A 24,613-nucleotide genomic window follows, 5' to 3' on the forward strand; every position below is an offset into this window, starting at 1 on the left:
TCCAATCTATTTTCTATATGTTTTCCAAAAGTTTTTAGATTTTCGAGACTTACGCAGAAACAGGACTAAAATAGTTTCATTGTATTCCTAGTCTTATTATCAATATTTTGTTTTTAACTAGAAATTTTCTATTTTTTCAATTGAGACTAAACTTCACAAATCACAATATAGCTCACATGCCAAGCCCAGCTTGCCAGCCCAAACTTCACCCAAACCTTAGCGGTCCAATCTCAGTCGGCTGTCAACCCACTGATGTTGTTTAAGCTCCTACGTCTGTTCCTACTCTAACTCTAGTCTTTATGTGATTGAATGTTGTGTTGAGTACTCGAGTTACAACATTGTAGCTATTCTTTAATCAGACTTATGTCATTATGCGATCTATTTGTGTAGAATATAGATTACTTTTATTGGTGTGAATTAATTATTTATTACATCGATATTTAAAGTTATGATTCTACGGGTTAGTGCTCTCGGTTTGAATTATCGGTTTTCGACTGATTTCATCGTATTTCCATTTGGATTGGTTCATTTGTCATATCCCGATATTTTCACGTTCATATCCATTTCAGATTTTTCCGCTTTCAAGAGAAAATAAAAATAGTTGGAGAGTTTTCCCGAACATTCCGATCTGTTTTCATGCTAAGCACCAGCTATGGTCTTTTTTCTATTCATTATCGAGATAGCGCAGTGATTTATACAGCCTTCGAATCCTTCTTGTTGTTCAGTGAAGGTTGTCCGTTCCGAGCACGACCACAGGAGTGTAGCACGATCGCTACACCCACTACTGACTAAAAGCTGATGCAAACTGCGAGTTGAAAACTTGAGACACTTTTTGTAGAAATATCCTCAACCTTTCAGAGTTCAGAGGCTATCTGCACCGAATCAGTACGAGCCAAGCTCGGAGACGACTTCCACAGAAAGCAGAAACGAAAGAGATACCTCACGGCACTACGGCAGCCACCCAAACAAAAGCTAGAAGGGGCACAGCTTCGACGAGTATCAGTTCAATGTGTCCGATTGTCAGCGAGTTATCTCGCTTCTTTGGAAAATGCAGAGGTGCCAAACCCCAAAACCTGTGGTGCCAACTGAGGAATCTTTAGACAAGTTGAACCAACCGCGGCGGTGGACGGAAGGATCGCTGATGCCGACGGGTTAGGCACGCGAGAACTGGCATGCACGGCGCACGGAGATGCCGTGCCATAATTCTCTCCCCAGAAAGATAGCACGGTGTGCCGACTGCGCTGCCGAGTGAGAAGTACTGCCCCACTGCAGCAGAAGAGCGGAGTGGAATCTTCTGAAAAGCATGGCAAAATTGTGACAGTCACTCGACGGAAAAGCTAAACATCAGCGGTTTTGCACTTTTTCCAGTGTAAGAAGCTATTATCGAAATACGTTGATGTTCTCTAAACGGAGACAACGAGCAATTCTTCCTGTCGTCCTTCTAATTTCTCTCCAGCTGATTTACGCTGTCGGTGGATGAACATCGCAAGCGGGAATCCTGAGTGACTCCTTTGATATTCGGTCGGATGGCTGATTTCGAATCTACCTCGTACGTGAATTTAATACGAATATGTGAGATGTAGACAGGACGGATGATCGTCTGCTAGTGAGAGTAAATACTCAATGGATTTTAGACAGGTTCGGACCACACGGAACGTAATACCCTATTCCTGTGTGTATGTTATTAATGCTCTTAGAATGCCTCTCTTTGAATCTCTTATGTTACAAGATTTTTTGTCTAAGTCTAGAGCTTCGGTTTTCAAGTGTTGATCTCTCTGACATTCAACTGTGAACTAGAACTTATGAGACTTGTTCGTTGGGCTTTAGACTTGTCTGATCTCTTCTTCTCCGAAGTGCACCCCTTTTTATCCTGTTGGGGGAGGCTTGGCATGCACAGAAAGGAGGGCACAAGTTCCCATGAGCCATAAATGGGAAGCAGCCATCATAGGACTGCAGTTTAATGTTACAGGAAGTTGAAAATGTGCCTTCGACTGGTCCTGTCGCTCATTACGCCCACTTTAGCAGGTGCAGGGGGAGACCCACCAGGCAGCCGCCGAATAACCCCGTATGCCCGCTTGGTCAGAGCAAATCTGACACAGCAGGGGAGCAGGCGATATACTTCGAGCCCAAAAACGATATCTCCAAGCCGTTTTCTTTATGGGTCCCGCAGGGTGACGCACGATGAGATCCGTCGTATTAAATGTTCCTACGCTTTCTTGCCAGGCGGTGGTAGGAACTGACGTACTCAGTACGACAGGCGTGAGGGAGAGTGGTTGGAAGTGACAGGCTACGCTCCCTCTTAAATGTAGCATCGGACTTCTCATCAATTGACACCTCACCGTTAAGCCCTTATGGGGTCCACCAAAAAGGAGCTTCTCAGGTCCTCGAGAAACTCTGGATGTTCGGGGACTACTGTTCATAGCCCCGAGCGCCCTCCCCTGGATATATCTCTTCTCTAGTCCTCAAGAAACTCCGGGTACTCGGAGACCACTGTTCATGACCCCGAGTATCCCTCCCGGAACTAGCTCTTTTTGGGTCCTCGAGGAACTACGGGTACTCGGAGATCACTGTTTATAGCCTCAAACACCCCTCCCGAAACTGTCGCTTCTCGGGTCCTCGAGAAACTCTGAGTACTTGAGGACTACTGTTCATGGCCCCGAGCACCCCTCTCGGAACTGACTCTTCTCGGTCCTCGGGGAGATAGTCTCCGAGGAAAATCGTCATGTGACACTCTGTTGTCCTGACCTCGGGACTCGGGGATCCTACTCACATATCACCGACATACACGGTACACAATCCAGCTCATATGAACAAACCCGCACTTCGGATTTCGGAATCTGTGCGGACTTTCACCAAAACGCTCGAGATCATTGCTTGACACGAGCATCTACTTGACTACTCTAGCTTCCCGGCGTGAACTTCATGCAGATGGGCGGTTTGACCTTGGCCAGCGCGAGCAGCGACGAAGGGAACGTCCAGATTCCGTCGCCGCAGATCAGCCCGGAGGCGACAGCCGGCACGAGCAGCGCGGCCTTCTTGATGTCGAGCTTGTGCCACGCGAACACGACCAGGCTCCCGACGCACATGTCGATGGCGAAGTTGGCGCCGACGAGGAACGGCACGGCCATGGCCATCGGCAGAGGCACGAACTGCCCGAACCGGCGCGGCAGAAAGTCCCTCGCCACGTTGGCCAGCACCGCGAACGCGAAGAACCCCACGCACAGCTGCAGGCAGTGCTCCGGCAGCGCCGAGAAGCCCTCCACGCCGAGGATGGCCATGTTGCGGTAGATGAGCGCGTAGGGGGCCTTCCAGTACCCATCCGGGTTGCCCACGTCGAACGCCTTGTAGAAGAGGAAGAAGGTGAGCGGCGCGATGACGCAGCCCATCAGCGTGCCGATGGCCTGCCCCACCAGCATCGACCGCGGCGACGTCAGCGTCAGGTGGCCCGTCTTGAAGTCGTGCATCAGGTCGGCTGAGACGAGCACCAGCTGCTTCACCAGCCCGCAGTCCACCAGGCCGGCGACCACGCCGTTGTCCTTCCCCGCCCACGCCGCGAACACGAACAGCGCGATCTTGCCGTAGTTGTAGCCCATGTTCATGTCCGTCAGGCCGGCGCCGTACGCGTTGCAGAACCCCAGCGCCGGCGCCAGCACGTACGCGACGATCACGTAGTACCACTTCACCTGCCGGAACATGAAGGGGATGGTGACCACCGCGATGACGCTGAGCACAGCGTATCCGCTGTAGGCCAGCCAGGTCGGGATGTTGTCCCTGTTGAACACCTCGTTGCGCTGCATGTCGTCGAGCGCCATGGTGTCCGCGTTCGCCACTGCAATATACTCCACCTTGTAAGCATTAGCCGACCCAAAAAAAGAAGAAAATTTGTGTGAGGCAAGCGAATATTTTTACAGTTCCTTTACCTCTGTTCAGGCTCCTGCGATTTGATCGTTCGCGTACGTTCTTGGCGGCGACAAAGATGACTTTGACCAAGTTGTAGAGGCCGTCTCCCACGAGCAGAGCAATGCAGAGGAAGGCCTGAACATGGAACGAAGCGGGGATAAGGATGGAAGCTAGGAAAGCCCAGATGAATTAATCAACATACTCACATACCTTGTAACCGTACAGGCTTGTCATGCTACTTTCAGATGCCTTTGCAGAGAACCAATTGCCCTTTTGTTTGCTGATGAGTGGCCACATTACGCCCCAGGAAAGGATGGCGCCAAAGAGGAGCGAGAGGTTGACAAGGTGCGAGCAGATCATCCCGGCGCCAACGTACGTGAGACTGAAGTCGAAGAAAAACCTGACGATTCAAGGAGTCAAAATTGAATTTTTGATGCCTTTGTACCACTGGATAAAAATCATGAATGGGAGAAAAAAATCAGAATGATTACGTTTGTTTCCAAGCTTTGAGCCCAAAAGTAGGGAACTGAATGAATCCGCAGACGTCGCCGCCGGTGTAGAACCATTGGAAGAAGCTCCACAAGAAGCTGATCCCGAAATACTTGAGGAATCCACGGACTTGCTTTCTGGCATGAAGGTGAAACTAAACCGATCAGGCTATCCATTCCTACGGTGTTGATCAGTTGAATGACGATTTCGTCAGCAAAGCGTAAATATAAGAGCGTACTTTGCATTCTTATCTCCTTGAGGTGTGTGGAACCCGTTTATGAGAACAGCAGTAGCAGTGCCACTTGGATAAGTTAGTTTATAGTCGATGACGAGTACCTGGAAAATATTTAATTTCAGGCTCGATCTTAGAAAGGTGATGACAAGAGAAAATACTCAAGATTCCCTCCCTAAAACAGTGAAAAGATGGAGTTGAAGCAGTTCTACTAATTAATAGGGGGAGTTCACCAATCATGGGCTAATATTATATGAAGGGCACACACAACCGAAATGTCAATTCTTTGCGTCGTTGGGGGTTGGCTTGGCATTACAGAATCAACACGGCTGAGATTATGCAAAAGAAGAATTGGCCTCATAACCCAATTTGCATTCCCTGTTATTGTGAGCTGGAAACGACTGAGCACCTCCTCAGAAAATGCAATTTCACAGAAGCTGTATGGGAGAACACAACTCAAGCCCTAAATATGCCTGACCTACTTTTAACTCTCACCTCAGCTAATCTGAGGGACTGGATTATGGCTGTAACCATAGGTGATCATCGTCATACCAAAGGCAGGTATACTGATATATTTTTGGTGGGGCATTTGAAAAGCACGAAACAGAAGAATATTTCAACAGGTAGAGATATCCTATAAACAAGTGACAAACTGATTATGGAGGAAATTTATGAGTACAAGGCGACAACACCTTTACCTGCTTCTCAGGACACTTAGATCTCAGTTTTTTACCCTGTTTATTTGTTTTCGGTTTTTGTCTGTGGGGTTGTAATCTTTCTGTTCTTTATGGGCGTGTAATCTTCCTTTTGTGTAACCCTTGTACTCTGTTTTTTTCCGGTGCCTTCTTAATACATAGGCAGTTCTCCTGCCCCTTAAAAAAAACTAGTTGACTACAGTTCAGATGGTACAATCTTCCAATCAATGCCAAAAGTTTCAGAAGTTGACAACCACGGCTCAAATGGCGCTAAAGGCTAGGAGGACAAGGAAACATTAGAGAGGACCAAGGGAGTTTAGTTAGAGATCTGGAGCAGAACAGGGGCGGGCTCTACTTTCACCTACCCCACTGGCATGTCCCTCACCTCATCTTGGTCCAATCCAGTCTATCCGTTCCGATTAAAGTCGTTAAAAGCTCTAGATCAAATTTATTATAAGATAATAGCTATCGTAATATACAAATTAATAAAAAATCATATCTAAGGTTCACAAGATTTAACATAACCGGACAATAGTTATATATATATATATATATATATATATATATATATATATATATACACATTAGTTTACTTAAAAACCCGTCCCGCCCCGGAGTGTATATTATATATACATTTAGTAAATTTATTAAGAATTTTATTATCCTTTATAATAAAATTTTTAATAAACTAATATATATATATATATATAACTATTGTCATGTATATACTCCGGGATGGGGCACTGATCGAGCTCAACCAGAGCAGGACGGATAGAGACCGGGTGGAGACTTAGAGGTCTAAGTCTGATCGATGTCCCGTCCTGTCTTACACCAACTGAAACAGAGCAGATGGAGACTCAAGGTCAAATGGAGACTTAGATCTCTAAGTTTGGTACCTTTCTGAGAGGAAGCAAGGTGAGGAGCCCCACGAAGCTGACGGCGAGGAGGAATCCCGTCATCCAGCCGATGCCGGGCTCCTTGTAGCTCCCTGGCACGTTCCCCGGCGTGTTCTCCCCGGCCAGCTCGTACGTCTTCTTGTTCAGCCCCAGCAAGAAGGACCCGAACCCACCTGCAGATTCAGAGTAGGTAGCGAACGAAAGATCACGGTCAAAGATCAAGAACGGCGGGTGCCCGTGCAAGCTGATCGGCTATGCGTGACTGGGGAGAGAGCTTACCGCCGAATCCGATGGTATAGCACGCGACGGCGCAGGTCTGGACGACGGTGTTCTCCTGGCGGGTGAAGGGGCGGGAGGCAATGCCGAGGCGCTCGAGCGCGCGCGTCCAGCCGCGGAGCGCGAGGAAGGCGAGCAGCGCGACGGAGACGTTCAGCGTGGGGACGAGCCCCGTGGTGAGGCTCAGCTTCATCACGATCACCGAGTAGACGAAGCCGATGAGCAGCGCCGCCACCATCCCGCGCGCGGTCACCTGCTCGCGCCACGGCGGGACGCGCTCCGTCTCGCGCCGCGCCGCGGCTGCGGGCTCCGACTCCACGTCCCCCGTCACGCGCTCGGAGGGCGTCTTCTCAATCTCGTTCGCGCCCAGCGGCGCGCGGTGCTCCATGGCGCTGGCGGTCCTGGGGACTAGCAGCTCGAGCTCCGAGACGGCGGCGGCTGCAGCGTGGGGGTGTAGCTGTCAGCTCATTTGTGTACGCAAACCAGCGAGATGCCATCCATGTGCTCGTGCATTGGACGATAGCGAAGACGTGGGCAATCAGATGGACTCGATTGGTTAAACAAATTGGCATTTTTTTGGCAAGTTAATTATAGAATCCCAAATTTCCAATAAATAAAGACTAGAGGCAATAGAGGCGAAGCACCAAAATTCTTCACAGAAAACGCAAGATTTCCATTCGAAACATATAGACCGGCCAAAATGATCAGTTTTTTTAAGCGAAATCCACCCAAGCGACGCCAGAAATCGCGAGAACAAGACGGCAAGACGGAAATGCCGGAAAAAGGCCAGCGGATTCTGACGATAACAGATAGGGAAACGCGTAATCGTAGAGCAAGATACCCCAAACCAAACCAAGATGGAACCTCGAGGAGCGTTGGAGGAGACCAGGCACGCAGAGACCTCACCTGGCTCGCCAGAACAGCAGCTCCTGATCGACGGCGAGAACGCCGAGCACCCCACGAGAGAGCGGAGGACTGGCTCGCCGGTCAATTTTATAAGCGGCATCCGCTGGAAAAAGCGCTGTACTGCTTGCCGTATCGGGGTCTGGGGCGGACGCGGGGGTGAAGTACAAAAGGCTCAGAAGCTTCGGCGCTGTAGTACAACGGCGAACGGGCGCCGGTGAAAATGGCAGGTGGGTGCGGGGCGGTCGGTCAGCGGTGCGCGATATCTTTTCTAGCCGGGGACGTGGTTGGACTTCTCAACCGTTGCTCCTTCCTCGCTTGCGCTTGACCTTTGGTTTTGGTTGGGCGCGTGATGGCGACGGCGGATGACGACTGATGATCCGCGTGCAATGCTGGGGTCCTTTTGGTTCGCTCAAACTCGTACCGGATTCACAGCATCACATGGTTGGGTCTCCTTATATGCTTGTCTAAATTCGATATCGACACGTGACAAATTAAATTAAAATATGTTTTAGTTTACGTACGATGAGTCATCGAGAATATTAAATTTGAAATGGTTTTAGTTGGTATGAGTTTATTTGTGTGTGAGTCTACTTATAGCTAATTAAAGTTTGAATTGGAGGAGACTGTTTTAAAATTTAAGAAATTATACCTTATCGGAACATTCGGTGTGTGAGTTTTGACCGTACCGGATAGTCCGGTGTTACGTGAAGTAAGCACTGGAGTATTTTCGGTGCTAAAGTAGAAATGAAAGCAAACATAGGATGGTCCGGTGATGGATTTAGAGAGCGTCGGAGTATTTTCTGTGGAGAGAAGATTTTTGGCGCTAAATTTAATTATATATGCTGGATAGTCTTGTACTGAGTTTGTGAACACCAAAGAATGCGTAGGACCTTTTGTTGCAGTGAGGTTGCAGAGAGGTTGATTCGATAGATTGGCATACGTCGTATTATCCGATGATAGACATGAGATCACTAGAAGCTTTCACCGAATCTTTTTCTGTAGAGAGCAAAATTTTCTTGAAATAGATAGTGCTACACTCACCAGATGGTCTGGTGTTCAGGAGCAAAACACACCGGAACATCCAGTGTTTATATTTTCTGCAAAATATGCTCTGAGTTAAAGTTTTTTATTATTGTGCTAATCTAGATATGTTTTGAAGTATGGAGAAATATGTTTGCTTCTTTCATTGTGTACAAGTGACAGATGCAACCTAATGGTCGACGACAGGTGATCGGGGCAACTTAACGGTCGGGCAAAGATGCGAGATCTTCTATGACCATAAAAGTCTGAAGTATATCTTCACTCAACCCGATCTCAACCTTAGGCAGCGTAAATGGCTAGAACTCATCAAGAATTATAATATGGGAATCAACTATCATCCAGAAAAAGTAAATGTAGTGACAGATACTCTGAGTAGAAAGTCATATGTCAGTATGATGATAATACAAGAAAGACAACCTGGACTATGTAAAGAGTTTGAGAAGCTTAATTTGGGAATTGTATCCAGCATAGACGTAGTTGTAATGGAAATAGATTATACCTCGGAGCAGGGTATATGTAAGGGTCAACAGGAAGATGAGAAGATTCTAGAGATCAAACAACTCATTAAGGAGGATAAGGCCCCAGGATTCACGAAAGATGCAAAAGGTGTGGTGTGGTATAAGAAAAGAATATGTGTTCCAGATATCAAGTCTATTCGGGAGTCAATTTTAAGGGAAGCTCACGACTCAACCTACTCTATTCACCCGGGAAGCATCAAGATGTACCAGAATCTCAAAGATCGTTACTGGTGGTATGGAATGAAACATAAGGTAGCAGAATATGTAGCCCTGTGTGATACCTGCCAGCAAGTTAAGGCCGAACACCAGAGACCAGCAGGGTTGCTTCAACCACTAAAGGTACTCGAGTGAAAATGGGAAGAAATCGGTATGGATTTTATAGTGGGATTACCTCGAACACAGTCCAGGTATGATTCAATTTGGGTCATAGTAGATCGGTTAACAGAGGTAGCTCACTTCATACCAGTCAAGGAGACATATCGAGGACCAAAGCTCGCAGAGTTGCACATGTCCAAGATTGTGTGTCTTCATGGTGTACCCAAGAGGATAGTATCTAATCAAGGTACCCAGTTCACATCCCATTTTTGGCAGCATTTGCATGAGTCCATGGGCACCGGATTGAACTTTAGCTCAACTTATCACCTAAAGACTGATGGACAGACAGAGAGGACCAATCAGATTCTAGAAGATATGTTGAAAGTATGTGCTTTAAAGAATGGCAAGAGTTGGAATAAGAATCTTCCCTATGCGAAATTCCCATATAATAATAGCTACCAGGCAAGTTTAAAGATGACTTCTTTTGAAGCACTATACGGAAGAAAGTGCAGAACCCCGCTATTCTAGAACCAGACCGGAGAAAGCTAAGTAATTGGCCCAGAAGTTCTAAGGGAGGCTGTCGGTGTATCAGGAATCGGGGGTCCCTGAGTCCCGAGGCCAGGCCAGCCGTCCGCCACGTGTCACCATCCTGCGAGGTCCCTCCTGCGGGATGAGGAAAATCTAAGTTCCGAGAGAAGGTGCTCGGGGCCACAGCCTCTGGTCCCCGAGCACCCCAGTTCCCCGATGACCCGCAGAGTCCAAGTACCGGGAAGAAAGTGCTCGGGGAGGTGCCCGCTCGCCCCCGAGTACCCTAGTCCCCCGATGGTCAGAAGAGCTAAATGCTCGGGAGAGGGTGCTCGGGGCTGCACGTGGCAGCCCTCGAGCGCCCGGTTCCCCAAAGGTTCTACAGAAGTGCTCGGGAGAGAGTGTTCGGGGCTGCACGTGGCAGCCTCTGAGCGCTCGGTTCCCCGAAGGTTCTACAAAAGTACTCGGGAGAGAGTGCTCGGGGCTGCACGTGGCAGCCCCCGAGCACTCGGTTCCCCGAAGGTTCGTGCAAAGGCGCTCGGGGGAGGGTGCTCGGGGTTGCACGTGGCAGCCCCCGAGCACTCGGTTCCCCGAAGGTTCGCGCGAGAGCACCCGATGCCCCGACGATACAGAAGGGCCCCCGAGGGGCCCGCCGACGAGGTGTCAACTAGTCAGAGGTCCAAGGCCGCATTTAATGGGCATGCGCGGCTTGACATCCTGACATCCCCAACTGCTCCCGCCGCAGTGTCAGTCCCTGCCATGCTTTGGCAGGGGGGCGTGGGGCCATTAATTGCACGGGTCCCGTCCCGTATCATCCGGTGTATCTCGGGATAACGTTGCCAGGATCAAAGCGTTCCGCCAGCCACCCTGCCCTGGCAGAGGAACAAGACAGGGTGGGCGCGCCGGGTGCCTCTGCGGCTGCCCGGTGGGCCCTCTCAACGGCGCCCGGCGCCAAGGCGTCCACAGTGACGGGTGGTCGGACGCGCGTCGCGTTTTTTCCACCGCCCATGTCACTTCGACCAGAGGAAATGATGACGTCTTTCTCAGTCGTGGCGTCTTGGAACATGTGCCCCTTCTTTCCCGTTTGGGGTATGTCGTGGCCGGCGAGTGCATAAAAGGATGGGCGTACAGAAAGAAGAAAAACACACACCAGGAGACGATCGAAGACATCATCCGAAGAGACAGATCGAAAACATCACAGAGAGAGACGAAGACACTGGATTGACTCGAAGCGATCGACCGTGCCACACTTAGCCAAAGAACACCGCAAGCAAGCTTGAGCAGAGCTAGAGCAAGGGAGCCTCAAGCTCTCAGTTAGACAATATATTCCTGTAACCAGACATATCCCTGAGGGATCCCCCTCAGGGAAGGATATTGCATCCACACAGGAGTAGGGTATTACGCCCCCGTACGGCCCGAACCTGTCTAAACTCCGGTCTATTTATTTCTCTTTGCACTAGGTCAATCATCCCCCACCACCGGCCGTGGCATTTATTTCCACTTCCATTTATTTCTCCGACGAACTCATTCAGGATCATCCCCCCGGCCGAATATCTAAAAAGGGGTCTCTCGGGATCCCTGCGACAGGAGTTCATCCTCCGACAGAGGCAGAAAGGCAAGTACAAGAAATTCGAAACAACCTGCGAGCGGCGCAGTCAAGGCAGAAGAGTTATGCATACAATCGACGTCGGGAGTTGACCTTCGAAGTCGGAGACTTCATGTATCTCAAGGTATCGGGCCCGCTCAAAGGCCTTCGCAGATTTAAGGACAAAGGAAAACTGGCACCCCGATACATTGGATCGTTCAAAATACTAGAAAGGAGAGGTGAAGTGGCCTATCAGCTCAAACTGCCATCCCAGCTCTCCGATGTCCATAATGTGTTTCACATATCACAATTGAAGAAATGTCTGAGAGTTCCAGAAGAGTAGTTGCCGATGGAGGAATTGAATGTGCAGGAGGATCTCTCTTATTCGAATACCCTGTCAAGATTCTCGAGACATCAGAATGTGTTACCCGGAATAAAAGGATCCGTATGTGCAAGGTGCAGTAGAGACATCATTCAGAAGCGAAAGCCACATGGGAAAGAGAAGAAGATGTGAAGACAGAATTTCCCCATCAATTCTCCGATCTTTTCAAATCTCAAGGATGAGATTCATCCTAAGGGGGTAGGTTTGTGACGCCCATTTTCTCGCTAGCCTGGCCCGTCACCTCGCGCAGCATAGCCCAGCCCACTCCCGATCTCTCTCTCTCTCTCTCTCTCTCTCTCTCTCTCTCTCTCTCAAACACACACACACACACACACACACACCTTGGGCCTGCTTGTCATCCCCGTCCCTCCACTTTACCCGCGCCGCGCGTAACTGCTGCCCATGCTGCGAGCAACCACACCGCCCGATTTCACCGCCCTTGTCTCCGTGCCCACGCCCACGATCCTGCAACCACCCCCGCTCTCTCTCGCGCCTATTTAGCCGCCCCTAACCCTCTGCTCTCCCGTTCTCGCCCAGAATCACCGCCCCTCACCTTTGCCGAGCGCCATTGCTGGCTGCAGAGCTCCGCCACGCGTCGACCACTGCAATCGATCCTTCTATGGTGCTTCTGAGGTCGTCATCGGCTTCGCATGAACGCAAGGAGTCTTCTTCGTCGCCCCTCGACGTCGTTACATCGTCGCACGACCCTTCCTGCTGAGCTCCGGTGAGCACCGTCGTCACCTCTCCATCGCCAGCCCTTCCCGTTGAGCCCCGAAGCTCGCTGACCGCCTCTTTGGCATCGCATGACACTGAGGGAGCTTCGTCGACCTTCAATTTCGTTTCTCCGCCGTTCGGACCGCCATCCCACCGAGCTACGACCCCGCCGCCCGCTTCTCTCCGTCGCCGACCACCTCCGAGTCATCTCTGGTCGCCGTGAAGCCTTCGATGAGAATCCCCCTCACCGTCTTTTTCGATTGTGCCATTTCTTGTCGCAGTTGGTAGCCCGTAGCGCTAGATCGAGTGTCACCGACGATGCTCCGGCCATGCCCACGGCGGCACCGCGACCGCCAATCCTCCCCCAAATGCCCTCGGCCATCCAATCGTAGGTGCACGATCAAGATTAGAAGCCTCGATACTCTTTCGCGTTTTAAATCTTAGCCATCTGATTTAGATCGTGCACCCTATATTTAAATAACCTAATCCCAATCAACCTTGCCAATCCCACGTCGGTTGCATCTCATAACTATGAGGAACTCAAGAGAACGCTGACAATCCCTATGGTTTTGATTTGTATGGAAGAGGTGGCAACTCTAGCAGCTATTCTGCATATGAGCATGTGTTTGTTGGAGAGATCGAAGGACGGGGACAAGGAGAGAGCGAGGTGTCAGGCTTCCATAACTGGATTCAGGCAAGTTCTTTTTATTCTTTGTTTCCTTACATGAGCATACTTCTGACCGTCATTCTTTGACTAATTTGCAGTTTTACCTGGAAGAAGCCAACGGAAATGTAGACCACCAAGGTTATATTTTCCCGAGGCGTCGTGGTGAATCTATGAGTATATAGCCTAAAACAATTATATAATGCTCTTTTATATGAAATAATGGAGCTAAGATGTTTTACCCTGGTTTTGGCAACCAGATTCGGAGACACAGCTGCTGACTGTTCAGGTCGAGGGCACGGTGTGTTGAAATCAGTCTCCAGCACGTTGATTGGTGTCAGTACCGAGTTTGAGGTTGCACTCTACACATTGTGCTTCTTTCTTGGAGGGGAAGATAATCGCGTTGATATCGGTCCATACACTCTGAATATCAAGTGCTACCGGATAGGTAACAACAAGATTGGGTCAGCCTTTCCCATTGTAGAGAACTGATATTTGGTAGCTGCTTATGCAGGTTTGCAATTCATCATTTTTTTGGTTTTCTGACCACTTTTGTGAAGTTAATATTGTACTGTTCAAGTCAATTGTTTACTTGTGTATGAAAAGGGACCATACTATTCAATTTGTTGTTACTAGCTACACTGTATTGCTGCATATACTACTGGAGAGGCTGTTGCCTGAGACTAAAATTACCTTTCGTGGTATCTTCTTTTTATACTGGAAGCTTTGCCTAGAAGAATATTTCTGGCTGTAGTAAGTTTACTGTTATGTTGTTTCTTGATGAAAATACAGTAGAGCAATAGAGAATCTGCTCACTAGTGAGCACAAGAAGGCATGGATGAAATAGAAAGAAGATGTTACTGTAAATCAGAACTATGTTTAGCAATTCCCCAATACTAAGCCTATAAAAACTCAAATTTCAGAAGTCATCGTAGGTTCAGACTGTACAGGAAGTCAAGAGCATCAACAACGACAGGAGATCACGTCGGAGCGGCGGCGGAGGACGCCCTCATGAGCATGAGCCTCCTCCTCGCGTGAACGTCGGCATTTCTCCCTAGACCATCGAGATGCAGCATCCGCCTCTTCGCCGCCGCTGCCGCTGCGCACGCATCCTCTGCCTCCGGCGACCACGGGGCCTCCCGAACAACAGGGGAGCCTTGCTCCACCGCATCCACAAAACCATCCATCTCCGTGTGCAGCATGGCCTGCTTCAGCCTCTCGACCACCTCCCTCATCGTGGGGCGGTCCTTGGCGTGCTTCGCGAGGCAGCCGTTGGCCAGCTTGGCGACCTCCCTGGCACTTCTCATGGGGTACCGCCCTTCCAGCCTCGCGTCCATGATCTCGCCGAACTGCTTGCTCTCGGCCGGGTGCCGCCTCACCCACTCCAGGAGCTTCTGCTCGTTCTTGGGTCGGTTTCGTTCGATCGATCGCCGGGCGGTGAGGATCTCGTACAGCACCACGCCGAAGCTCCAGACGTCGCTCTTGGTGGTGAGGCGCCCGGTCTGGACGTAGTCCGGAGCTGCGTAGCCAAAGGTTCCCATGACCTGATTGCAAAAGGAAAGGGATGTCTGAGGACTACAGGGCTGGTGTTCCATGCGTGAGCTTTCAGAACGCACGGTGTGCAGCGTAAGAAAGTTTCTGTCAGTCTGGTGAAGTTTGCACGTACCGCTGTGGACACATGAGTCTGGCCTTCTGATGGCCCCTCCCTTGCTAATCCAAAGTCCGATAGTTTGGGTCTGAAGTCCTCGTCCAACAGTACGTTCGACGCTTTGAAATCGCGGTATATGATCTACGAATATCAAAAGATCATAAGTGAAACGCTCATGATGTGTAGTTGTGTACTGATTAACATTCTGCTTTTCGTGTAGTTCATAAATCAGGACCAATGCCATGTTCTGGTGAGAGTTGTCAGTGTAAAATTTGCCTGCCTATCTTACACTCATCAGAGCCTAAAGAGGACGCAGAGTTTCCAATGCAGATTGGTTACCTTAAGCTCCAGGCCCTCATGGAGATACAGCAACCCCTCGGCGGCACCCAGCGCAATCTGCAGCCTGACTTCCCAAGGTAGGACAGGGTACGCCCGGTTGAACAGGTGGTCGTCCAGCGTCTTGTTCGGCATGAACTCGTAAACCAGCAGCCGCTGCGGGCCTCTGTCGGTCCGCGACGCGCAGAACCCGATGAGCTTGATGAGGTTCCGGTGCTCGACGACGCCCAGGAAGTGGACCTCGGCGAGCCACTCCTTGTGGCCCTGAACACCACACAAGAACGGAGTCGAATGAACCCAGGTGCATTGCGATTTCGCGAGCGTGCATGCGGATCATGAGCCGATGGTGCATACCTGACGGCAGTTGGGGTTGAGCCTCTTGACGGCGACCGGCGTGCCGTCGGGGCCGCCGCCGGGTAGCCGGAGGACGCCCATGTAGACGCACCCGAAACCGCCCTCGCCGACCACGAGCAGCGGGCTGAAGTCGCGCGTGGCGACGCGGAGCTCCCGGAGCCCGAAGTCGCGCAGGCCGCGCCCGCGCGCGCCCCTCTCCTCGTACAGCTCAAGGATGCTCCGCGCCGACGAAGCCGAGCCCGATGACCCGCTCGCCACCGGCCTCGCGCCCGGGGCCTCGGACTCGAAGTGGCTCGTGGCGTTGGCCGAGGACACGTTCGAGGAGGCGGCGGCTGGCACGGACACGGTCGAGCGCGCCTCGGTGGAGACGGTAGAGAAGAATGAAGTGGCCGGCGCCTCCGGCCGCTTCTTGCTCTTGCACCTGCCGTGGAAGAGGCGGAGGCAGCCCATTTCTTGGAGAAAGAAGCTAAATACCTGACAGATGGAAGGAACACAACAACTGCCTTGCATAAAGAACTCATCGAACGAAGACGAAAATCTTCATGAAACACCTCCAAGGTGGCTGTACCACACCCTAGTACGAGAGGGACGATCGCTTGCTCGCACACACACGAACACACTCCTGGAGTCCTGGTTCCCTGTCCTGGCGACATATGCACGGCAGAAATGTTATCCGCCGCATAAGAAGCAGAGCATGTCAACTGGCCCTGGTAGTCTGACCGACCGAATTGACTCGGAACTCGGAAGGGAGGGAGGCTGGCTAGCAACTTTTGATTCCTCCTAACATCCCAGACTTCCTCCCGGTCTAGCGATGAAATGCCACACGGTCTCATGCCGTAGCTAGCACAGCAGTCAGCAGGCCTTGAAATGTTCAGACATTGCGGCGGTTCAGTGCAGTGACACATGATGGTGAGAGAAATCAGAGAAAGTTTAAGCACAGGCACCTTTGCTGTTGAGTGTTCAACTTCCGTAGGGCCGGGACCCCCGATAGACTCACACAGTCACACAGTCACACACGGCAACGCTCTACAGACGTCGTGAATTGTAGACTCGCCCCTGCTCCATCTTGAAAAAAAGAAGAAGCGAGCTTGTCCCGGCTGGCATGAAATGTTGACCCAGACCCGTCGCTGTCGACATGCTCGGTGAGCTGTCCGTGACTGACTTTCGCGTCACCATGTTGATTGACCCTGCATGAAAGTTCAGTGGTTTTAGCCGACAGGGAAACGGGTGTATTAAGACAGTGGACTGGACAATGTTCTGAGAGGGTCTGTTTGTGGGTGACTGCGATATTAGTTTTTAGGATTTAGTACAAATTTAAACTAAATCCTATTTTTTTTCGTCTGAATTAGCTCCTCTTTTTTCCCAAACAGGCTACGAAAGCAGTAGAGCTGTATAGTATGCTGCTGGTAAGTGATGTTTGATTTCTACACTGTTTTGCTAATCAGTTGTTTGATTTTAATTGTGAGATATATGTTGATTTTCTCTGCTACTATATTAGCTCCAGATGTATATCATTCTGATTATTTTTTTAAGGACGTATATCATTCTGATTCTAGTTCAATCATATGGTGCAAAAAACAACCTATGGTACTATAAATCACTTGACCTGCCTAATTCACTGTGACATTCAGGTTGCTGCACTACTTTGGGTTATTCCGATACTACGCCTCATGTCGCGTGGATAAGAGCCATGCCACATCAACTTGAAATGCTTATTTCACATTTCTGCTGTCTTAACTAAAGAAATCGTGAACATATAATTTTCAGTCAAAAAAAGATCACATCACTATTGTCTGCACATGTAAAAATGTAATTTGAACTGTATTGCTCAAGATTCTTCCACAACAGAAGCTGGGGTTGGGGTTCAACCAAGCTAATCAAAGAGCTTAAACTAAAACTTTTTACCTTTTGACTCGAAGTTTTTGTTTTCTTAAAAAACTTTAATTTTGGGCCAGGAAAAAGAAATGAAATCGTATGTCTGGATCAAACATACAAATACCCTTACATAAACACATGCCAGCCTCCTCAGTTACAAAAATTTTTCTTTGGTGGCAGACAATCATATAGTATACAAAGATGTTCAGATAAGTGCAACTTTAATTCATACAGAGATTGTCTTGAATACACATGGACATGCATCCATCAATTATCAAATTGATAATGTTTAGCCAGAAATACAAGGATTAAGAGGTACTCTCATGCCACCCATGTAGAAATTACTACTTTATTTCCCTCCATAAGACTCTCCAATTGTTGGGTAAAATGTGAGGTATCCAGATATAGACGTCCTGGAAGGAGAATTCCTTAACTGATAAGATAGTTCACTTAAATTGATAAGAGTTAATGGCAAAGGAACTATTGAGAATAAAAGCACACAAATTGTAAAAACATCAATTGACATTTGCAATGCATATGGAGATAAATTTATGGAGCTAAATACAATGTTTGAATATCCAAAGAAAGTGGTGTTTGGGTTTAAACATTATCAATTGGTTAAGTTTTGAGCGGGCTTAAGCCTATGTGCAACGCCAAGTTGCTAAATGTGGAATGTAAGAGCAACTCCAATCCATTCTCTATCCCACTTCCTACCCTATTTTTTAGCAAAAACAACCTAAAACCCCCCTCCAACCCACTCCCTATCAAACTCACTACTTTAGTGCCTCCCTACTTCTCCCCCTTCTTTCGCTATATGTAGCGAGCTAATCCGGCCCGCTATCCCGCTCGCTCCTCGCTCGGACAACTCCTTCGTGCCACCGCCAACAGGGGATGGAGGGGACGATCGAGGGCCGAGGGTCGGGAAGGAGAAAAAGGGGGCGGTCGGAGCAGGATCGTTGCCTTTCCCTTCTGCCGCCACTACTCATCCCCACCACCAACATCGTCTCGCCGTCCCCAGCGCCGCAGGATGTAGCTCGATCTGGCCCTGCATCCCCATTGGCCCTGGTCGTCGTCGTGCTACCCTCCGCGTGGCTGCCGCAGATCCGATTCAAGAGCCAATGGTCCAGGTTCCGCAGGAGCTCACGCATGAAGCTCCGGTGCGGGGTCACTGGCGAGTCTGGGCGGAGTCGTTGGATGCCAAGGCAGACCAGCTCTAGGCGCTCGTCCTCCAGTCCCTTCCTCTTCAACGAGCTCAAGCTCCGGGGGGGGGGGGGGGTGGAGCTTAGGCGGCGTCAGATTTGTACTTGTGCTTGTGCTTGCAGATTTTGGGGAGAGATTGGTGGCATGTTGTGGCTGTGCTGCTCCATGAGGAAGAACATGTGGTGGACTTGGATTGGAGCCGCACGATGGAGCTAGTACTTCGATTGGAAGAGGAAGGTGCGAGTGATTTGGGGAAGAAAAGCTAGATGGTTGTTGTTGGTGTGCTTAGATTTGGAACAGCGGTGAAGGAGAGAGAGGATTGTGAGGTGTTGCGGGTGTGGCCTTGAGCAAGAGAGGAAGATGCTGCTACTTTGCTTCGTGGGAAATAAGAGCACATAGAGAGGGAGGAACTCATGGCTGAGAGAGATGAAATGTTGCTGTCGCTATGCTCTACTAGTGTTGGCCGATGCAAGGAGATATAGAATTAGGGGAGAGAGAATTGTTTGGTAGTTACAATATATTTATGAAATATAGGTGAGAGAAATACAGGGAGCCACATTTAGGGAGTGGGTTGTTAAAAGGATCTGATATCGCCTAGAGGGGTTTGAATAGGTGGAACCTAAAAATTTTACACACTAAACGTAGTGGTTCAGCAAAATATAGACTCTCCGCAGATTTTTCCAGAACCTTCGCAAATATACGGAGGTTCCGTAGAAATCAATGGATACTTCGGATATTTCTGGGAGAACTCAAATTGATGCCTATGCAACAACAACGTGGATCAAATCCACAAACTACCAAGCACCAGAGGATGTGTTCCAACCTATTTCTCTAAGTACCTACAGCTCAAACCTCACAAAGAGATAGATAGGATCAAAACCCTAAAAATCAATGAGAACAAGAATATGCAACAAATCACGAGAGATTGACAAATGAGACACAAAGATTTGCTCAACGAATTTCGACCACTCTACAAACAAGTGCCTACGTCTCCATTGAGGTGCTCACAAAGAGACTACCTTCCACACACCTTAATTAACCCAAACTCCGCTAAAGTGCGGATTATCCGTAAAAATATGGACACTCAGCATTTGCACATTTTTTAAAAGATTAGGGCTAACCTAGGAGCAAGTATTGTGTTCGATATGTCTCTCGTATGTTTGTTAGATCTTTTGAGCACTATTTCTATGCAAATAAGTAAATTTTGTATCACCTTAATAGTACGATATCTTAAACTCAATTTCAAAAGATGAATAAAATTTAAACTATAAGATCCATGTGTCGTTTTCCTTTTTCTTTTTTGGGATCATCATGCGTCAAATTCTCATTTGACCGAATTACATCGGTCCATATTTCATAAAACTCATTAGTTCTTTAATTATTTTGTCATTATCACTAAAACTCATTTACGGGCCTAGATGCACTTTTAGGTTAGAGTGCACTGAAAAATAGGAAGGCAAATCTTTATAGAGAGCTCTCTATTTGAAGAAGTAGGGAGATAATTTTAGGAAATGGGTTGGAGATGCTATAAGAGAAGTATCCGTCCCCAACTAATGGCTAAAACACTAGAGGCTGTAGTGCTCGTCACATGTCATGGATACCTATTACAAGTTTACAACTGTTATGAGTAACTGATCTAGATAAAGGGTCTTGTAGGTATTCACGATGGAGGAAGCAGGGCGAGGACTCTATAAAAAGAAAATTATACATCCGTCACTGTTCCCTTTATTTATATATGTTGCACGACCTAATTATTTGTACTTGCAATCGAGTTGCAGGTTCTTTAACTGTTCATTTACATTTGAACCGCATAACTGCATATGATTTTGATTAGATATTAATACGTAATTCTATTTCTAAAAGTCTTTAAATGCAACCGATATAGATAGCTTGGCAAATGGCAAATCCAATAGAGTACGAGTGCCACGTGGCAATCACTGGCGGTCCATGTATTCTCTGGTAACTCATCAAACAGGCTAAACTAGGGCCAAACATGATCGTTCACCCAGACCAGGCTGCCAAACCAAATCCAATGGCAGGGGGTCCCCACACGGCCTCGCCCCACCTGTCAGTACAGCTCATGTCTGCTGCACACCACTCCTCCTGTCTGCTGCCTTCTTCGTAGTGACTCTTTGTTGAATAGATGTTTAGTAGATACATGAATAGATGTTGTTGGGGTAGTGCCCCTTACTCCTAGGGTGTTAGGTAAAAGCATGTAGCCTTAAAAGAAAAAAGTACATATATAGAAAGAATAAATAGTGTTACACACCATTGTACTAGCGTAGTATCATGCTACAATAGTTGAACCGAAAGTATCACCCTACACAACTGTAGCGAACATGGTCCTTTTAGACATGTTTGTGATTTTAGTAATTAATGACAGTATAGTTAATGGGATGAATATGTTTATTAAATATATGCTTTAGTAAGTCTCACTGATACAATACATAAAGAAACCACCAAAGTGGAACTCAAGAAAGTTTGAATTAGACGAGTTTAGAAAAGATTATACTCACCGGATGGTCTAATGCTCAGTAAAATACACACGTCGGAGTGTTCTTGTCTCATAAGACAAAATTGAAGACTACACAAGCTGGTTCGGTTTTGAGGTTCTGAGTAAACACCGGAGTATTATTTAGAACTTGTGCAAACCTTCAGATGAAAGATTTTGAACTCATCGGATGGTCCGGCGATATCTAAGATAGCTTTACCGGAGCATTTTCCAAAAGATATGATTTTGGCTTAGTGGAGATGGAGTTCTACTCACTGGATGGTCCGGTGATCAAATGATCTACACGCTGGATAAATGAACAGTAAGAAGTGGCTCTGTTGACTCAAATATACACACCAGATAGTTCGATGATGGAGTTCAAGGTTACACCGGAACATCTGGTATTTGCAATGAGTTTGAGTGAAGTTCCAATGGCTAGTTTTATTGTTGTATATGTCGGATGGTCCAGTGTTTGTACTGCAGTTAACGCTAGATCATTCGGTGTTTATAATCTTTTTTTACCTTTGGAGCAATGGCTAGTTCGTGGGTTTGAAGTTATAAATACCTCCTCGCACTCAGCCATTTCAGTGTGCTGGACATCAAAGCTACCAAAATGCTAAAAGTGATCATCCAAGGTAATTAAGTACAAGTAGGGAGTGATTAGTGCTAATAGATCTAAAGAGAGTTGTTGCTAGGTGTTGTTGCTTATAGAGGGGATCAAGGAGTGATCCTTAAACATTGTACTAAGTGATACGTCGGTACTTTAGAGTCTTGGTGACTCACCGGTATCGTGATCCTTTGTGGCTCATGCTTGTTGACCCTTCGACTTTGTGTGGAGTGGCAACAAAAAGCTTGTACAGGGACGTGGAATTCCTTGCCTTAGTGATTCAAGCTCCAAAGTGAAGATGACTGCAAGTGATCGAAAGATAAGTTTGTATGAGACCTTGCATTAGTAACTTGGTGGCTGAACCTACTTAAGACTTAAGTGACTCAAGAGTCGTGATTGGGTATTGTTTGAAAGCTATAGCCTAGTTGGCTGCTCCAACATGGATTAGAGATAACGTTTATATCATCGATACCACAGAATAAAAATCTCTTTGTACCGAATTTGTTCTCCATACCTTATTTAGGTTTTCGTATATACATACTTGTAACCTAACTTTGCATGTTTACCTTTCTAGAGTAGTTTGCTATAATTAGCTATAGGTTGCAAACTTTTTAATCTATAAAATAGACACACTAGATAAACTTAGAGCATATTTAAATATAGATTTATCTTGTAAATTTTTTAAATTCAATTAATTTTAAATATCCTAATTCATATTTCTCTCTTATACTATCACCGATGCCTTCAACAACAAACTAAGATCAAGTTTCAATTACAAGCCAAAAGTTCCCCTACTTTTTAACTAAATTCGCAGCTGCCATCTGAATAGCCTAGAGACAAGTGAGTAGAGGTGCTGGCCAGCAGTATGAACAGCTACAGATATAAGTAGCAACTGCCTTAGCTTATTCCATTGCAACAAAAGAAAAAGAAACAAAACAAGTCACAAGACAGCCAAATAGCAGCCATATGTACATGCACGATACGTGCATAAGACAAAGTCACAACTTTGTACTTCTAACTAGTATTATGGAGCAGCAGCAACTCCACCGATCATTTCCATGTGCCATTTTATCATAAAAATTGAAACAATGCTATATAATGTTCATTACTGATGATGCAAGTGTATGAACTGCATGCATGTACAAAAAACTTAGAAAAGGGCAGAAAGTGCATTAATTTAGCTTTCCAGTGAGCAACTCATTAACATAAGGTCAACATGCATACATTTTCTGGAGATTGATCCCGAGATGGTGAAGCACCACATGCAGGAGTCGGCAGTGATGTTGATGATGGATCTGGAGAGGTGAAGCACTATATGTAGGAGGCGGTGGTGGAGGCAGAACTAAAGTAGAAGGCATTCTAGTATGTCGAGCCATTTGCTCTAAAGTTTAGATGTTAAGGTTAGAAGACAGCTAGCTAAGTAAGCAAATTTGATACGACTCTGTCAAAAAGACCTTCGTAAGATTCTATCTATATCATCTATCTTGTGATTCAATGACTTAGTTAAAGAAGGAGTGAACATGTGTCATTATAGAAGAGAGTTTTTTTAAGAATCGAATTCTATAAAATTTGCTTCCACTAGTTAAAGTATAAATAAATTGCTAAAGTGCAGATTGTACCTCATAAACATTTGCAGGCAGGTCATTTCCGCGTTGCTGGACACCTCTACTCCAATCCAAAATAGATCGTGCATATATCGGAAGGAAAATAATATTACGTTAGCTTAACGTTTAAGCTTCAGGAGCACAAAAGGCTATGCTTGTAAAGTTGTGTTGTCACTCAGATTTCTTTCCCGTTGCTGAAAACTGGAAAGTAACGTTGTAAATACATAGTACTACTACTATTCCTCATGTCGGTCTCACTTTACAGTTGATGTTGATGTTGTCTATCTCTGTGGAAACTGTTTGTATTGTGCTATTTCCATCTAAGACCCTTATGTGGGGTGTTGCTCTGGTGTGTGTTTTTGGTTAGAAATTGAGAATTTTGTATTTCCCAATAAATACATAGAAGTTCCATAAAAAAAGAATAGGATTGGTTTAACTTGTATATCTATACTTTAGACTGGGCAACATAGAAATATAGATTCATAAAAGAGGTGGTGGGGAAAGCACCACCGCAACATGGTGATACCTTTGGCACTTACCACCATGTGTTTCTAAGTAATTTTTATCTTCAAACTTCACATTGCGGTCTCGAAATCAACTCTTAGAAAAATTAAAGATGTAAATCCAAAAAATAACCCAAGCCAAAAACATGCAATGGTCTTTTAAGACAGAGAGATATAACATGCCTCACTAGCAGGACACATGCAATAAAATATATTAATAGTTAAAGTTTTAAAAATTTGATGTGAACCTGGTTAAAAAACATCATGTTTTTGTGACCACAGGGATTAGTGTAAAAGCATTTCTTAAGATGAGAATTTATATGGAAGAAAGAAAAAACACTCAACTCTTGAAACGCTTCTTTAATAACATCATGTTTTTTGTGCGGGAGGGAGTAGTGTAAAAGTAATTCTTAAGGCGGGACAATATATGGCCGAAAGGGAAAAAAACACACAAAACAGCGCACTCTTGAATGCTTCTTTAATAAAATTCTCAATATTGACTTGATGTTTAATGTCAGCCCAAGTTCTGCTCCAATATTTAAGACCAGCCTTGAGGATAGATATTGCATAGATTTCACAGCTAGAGTGTACGTGTTCAATGTTTTAAGGATGCATAGCAGATGTATCCCCTTTAAGTTTGTGATAATGGGCATATTCATTCGTGGTATCAGCACCAACTGCGTGTATAGCGGCGTGCGTGCGTATTTTCGTTGCAATCGATTTTTTTAGCAATATTGTGATCTAGCAATTGATATGCAATATTCTCGGTCTTCCACTAAATAATGTGTGGAATTAGTAAGAGTCGGATCCGATATAGCGGTAGCGCTTTACTAACAGTAGCAGCCGATAGTATCATC

The 24,613-nt window shown here is 46.9% G+C and overlaps 2 protein-coding genes and 1 pseudogene across 2 annotated transcripts; 1 reads left to right on the forward strand and 2 right to left on the reverse strand.

The window, feature by feature from the left end:
- Window positions 1–2,802: 2,802 nt before the first annotated feature.
- LOC133888384 (probable metal-nicotianamine transporter YSL16) lies at window positions 2,803–7,666 on the reverse strand. The gene is made up of 8 exons (XM_062328605.1): window positions 7,395–7,666; window positions 6,492–6,926; window positions 6,213–6,385; window positions 4,628–4,725; window positions 4,392–4,526; window positions 4,111–4,300; window positions 3,921–4,035; window positions 2,803–3,829 (listed from the first exon to the last, which is right to left on the reverse strand). The coding sequence occupies exons 1-8, from the start codon at window positions 7,492–7,494 to the stop codon at window positions 2,901–2,903; spliced, it is 2,175 nt and encodes a 724-aa protein (XP_062184589.1). The 5' UTR covers window positions 7,495–7,666; the 3' UTR covers window positions 2,803–2,900.
- A 5,137-nt stretch (window positions 7,667–12,803) lies between these two features.
- Window positions 12,804–13,742, forward strand: LOC133889545 (uncharacterized; annotated as a pseudogene).
- Window positions 13,743–13,923: 181 nt separating this feature from the next.
- LOC133887801 (probable serine/threonine-protein kinase PBL19) lies at window positions 13,924–16,355 on the reverse strand. The gene is made up of 4 exons (XM_062327782.1): window positions 15,477–16,355; window positions 15,126–15,386; window positions 14,805–14,927; window positions 13,924–14,682 (listed from the first exon to the last, which is right to left on the reverse strand). The coding sequence occupies exons 1-4, from the start codon at window positions 15,984–15,986 to the stop codon at window positions 14,119–14,121; spliced, it is 1,458 nt and encodes a 485-aa protein (XP_062183766.1). The 5' UTR covers window positions 15,987–16,355; the 3' UTR covers window positions 13,924–14,118.
- Window positions 16,356–24,613: the final 8,258 nt, after the last annotated feature.

This window comes from Phragmites australis, chromosome 13 (assembly GCF_958298935.1).
Source record: "Phragmites australis chromosome 13, lpPhrAust1.1, whole genome shotgun sequence".
NCBI lineage: Eukaryota > Viridiplantae > Streptophyta > Magnoliopsida > Poales > Poaceae > Phragmites > Phragmites australis.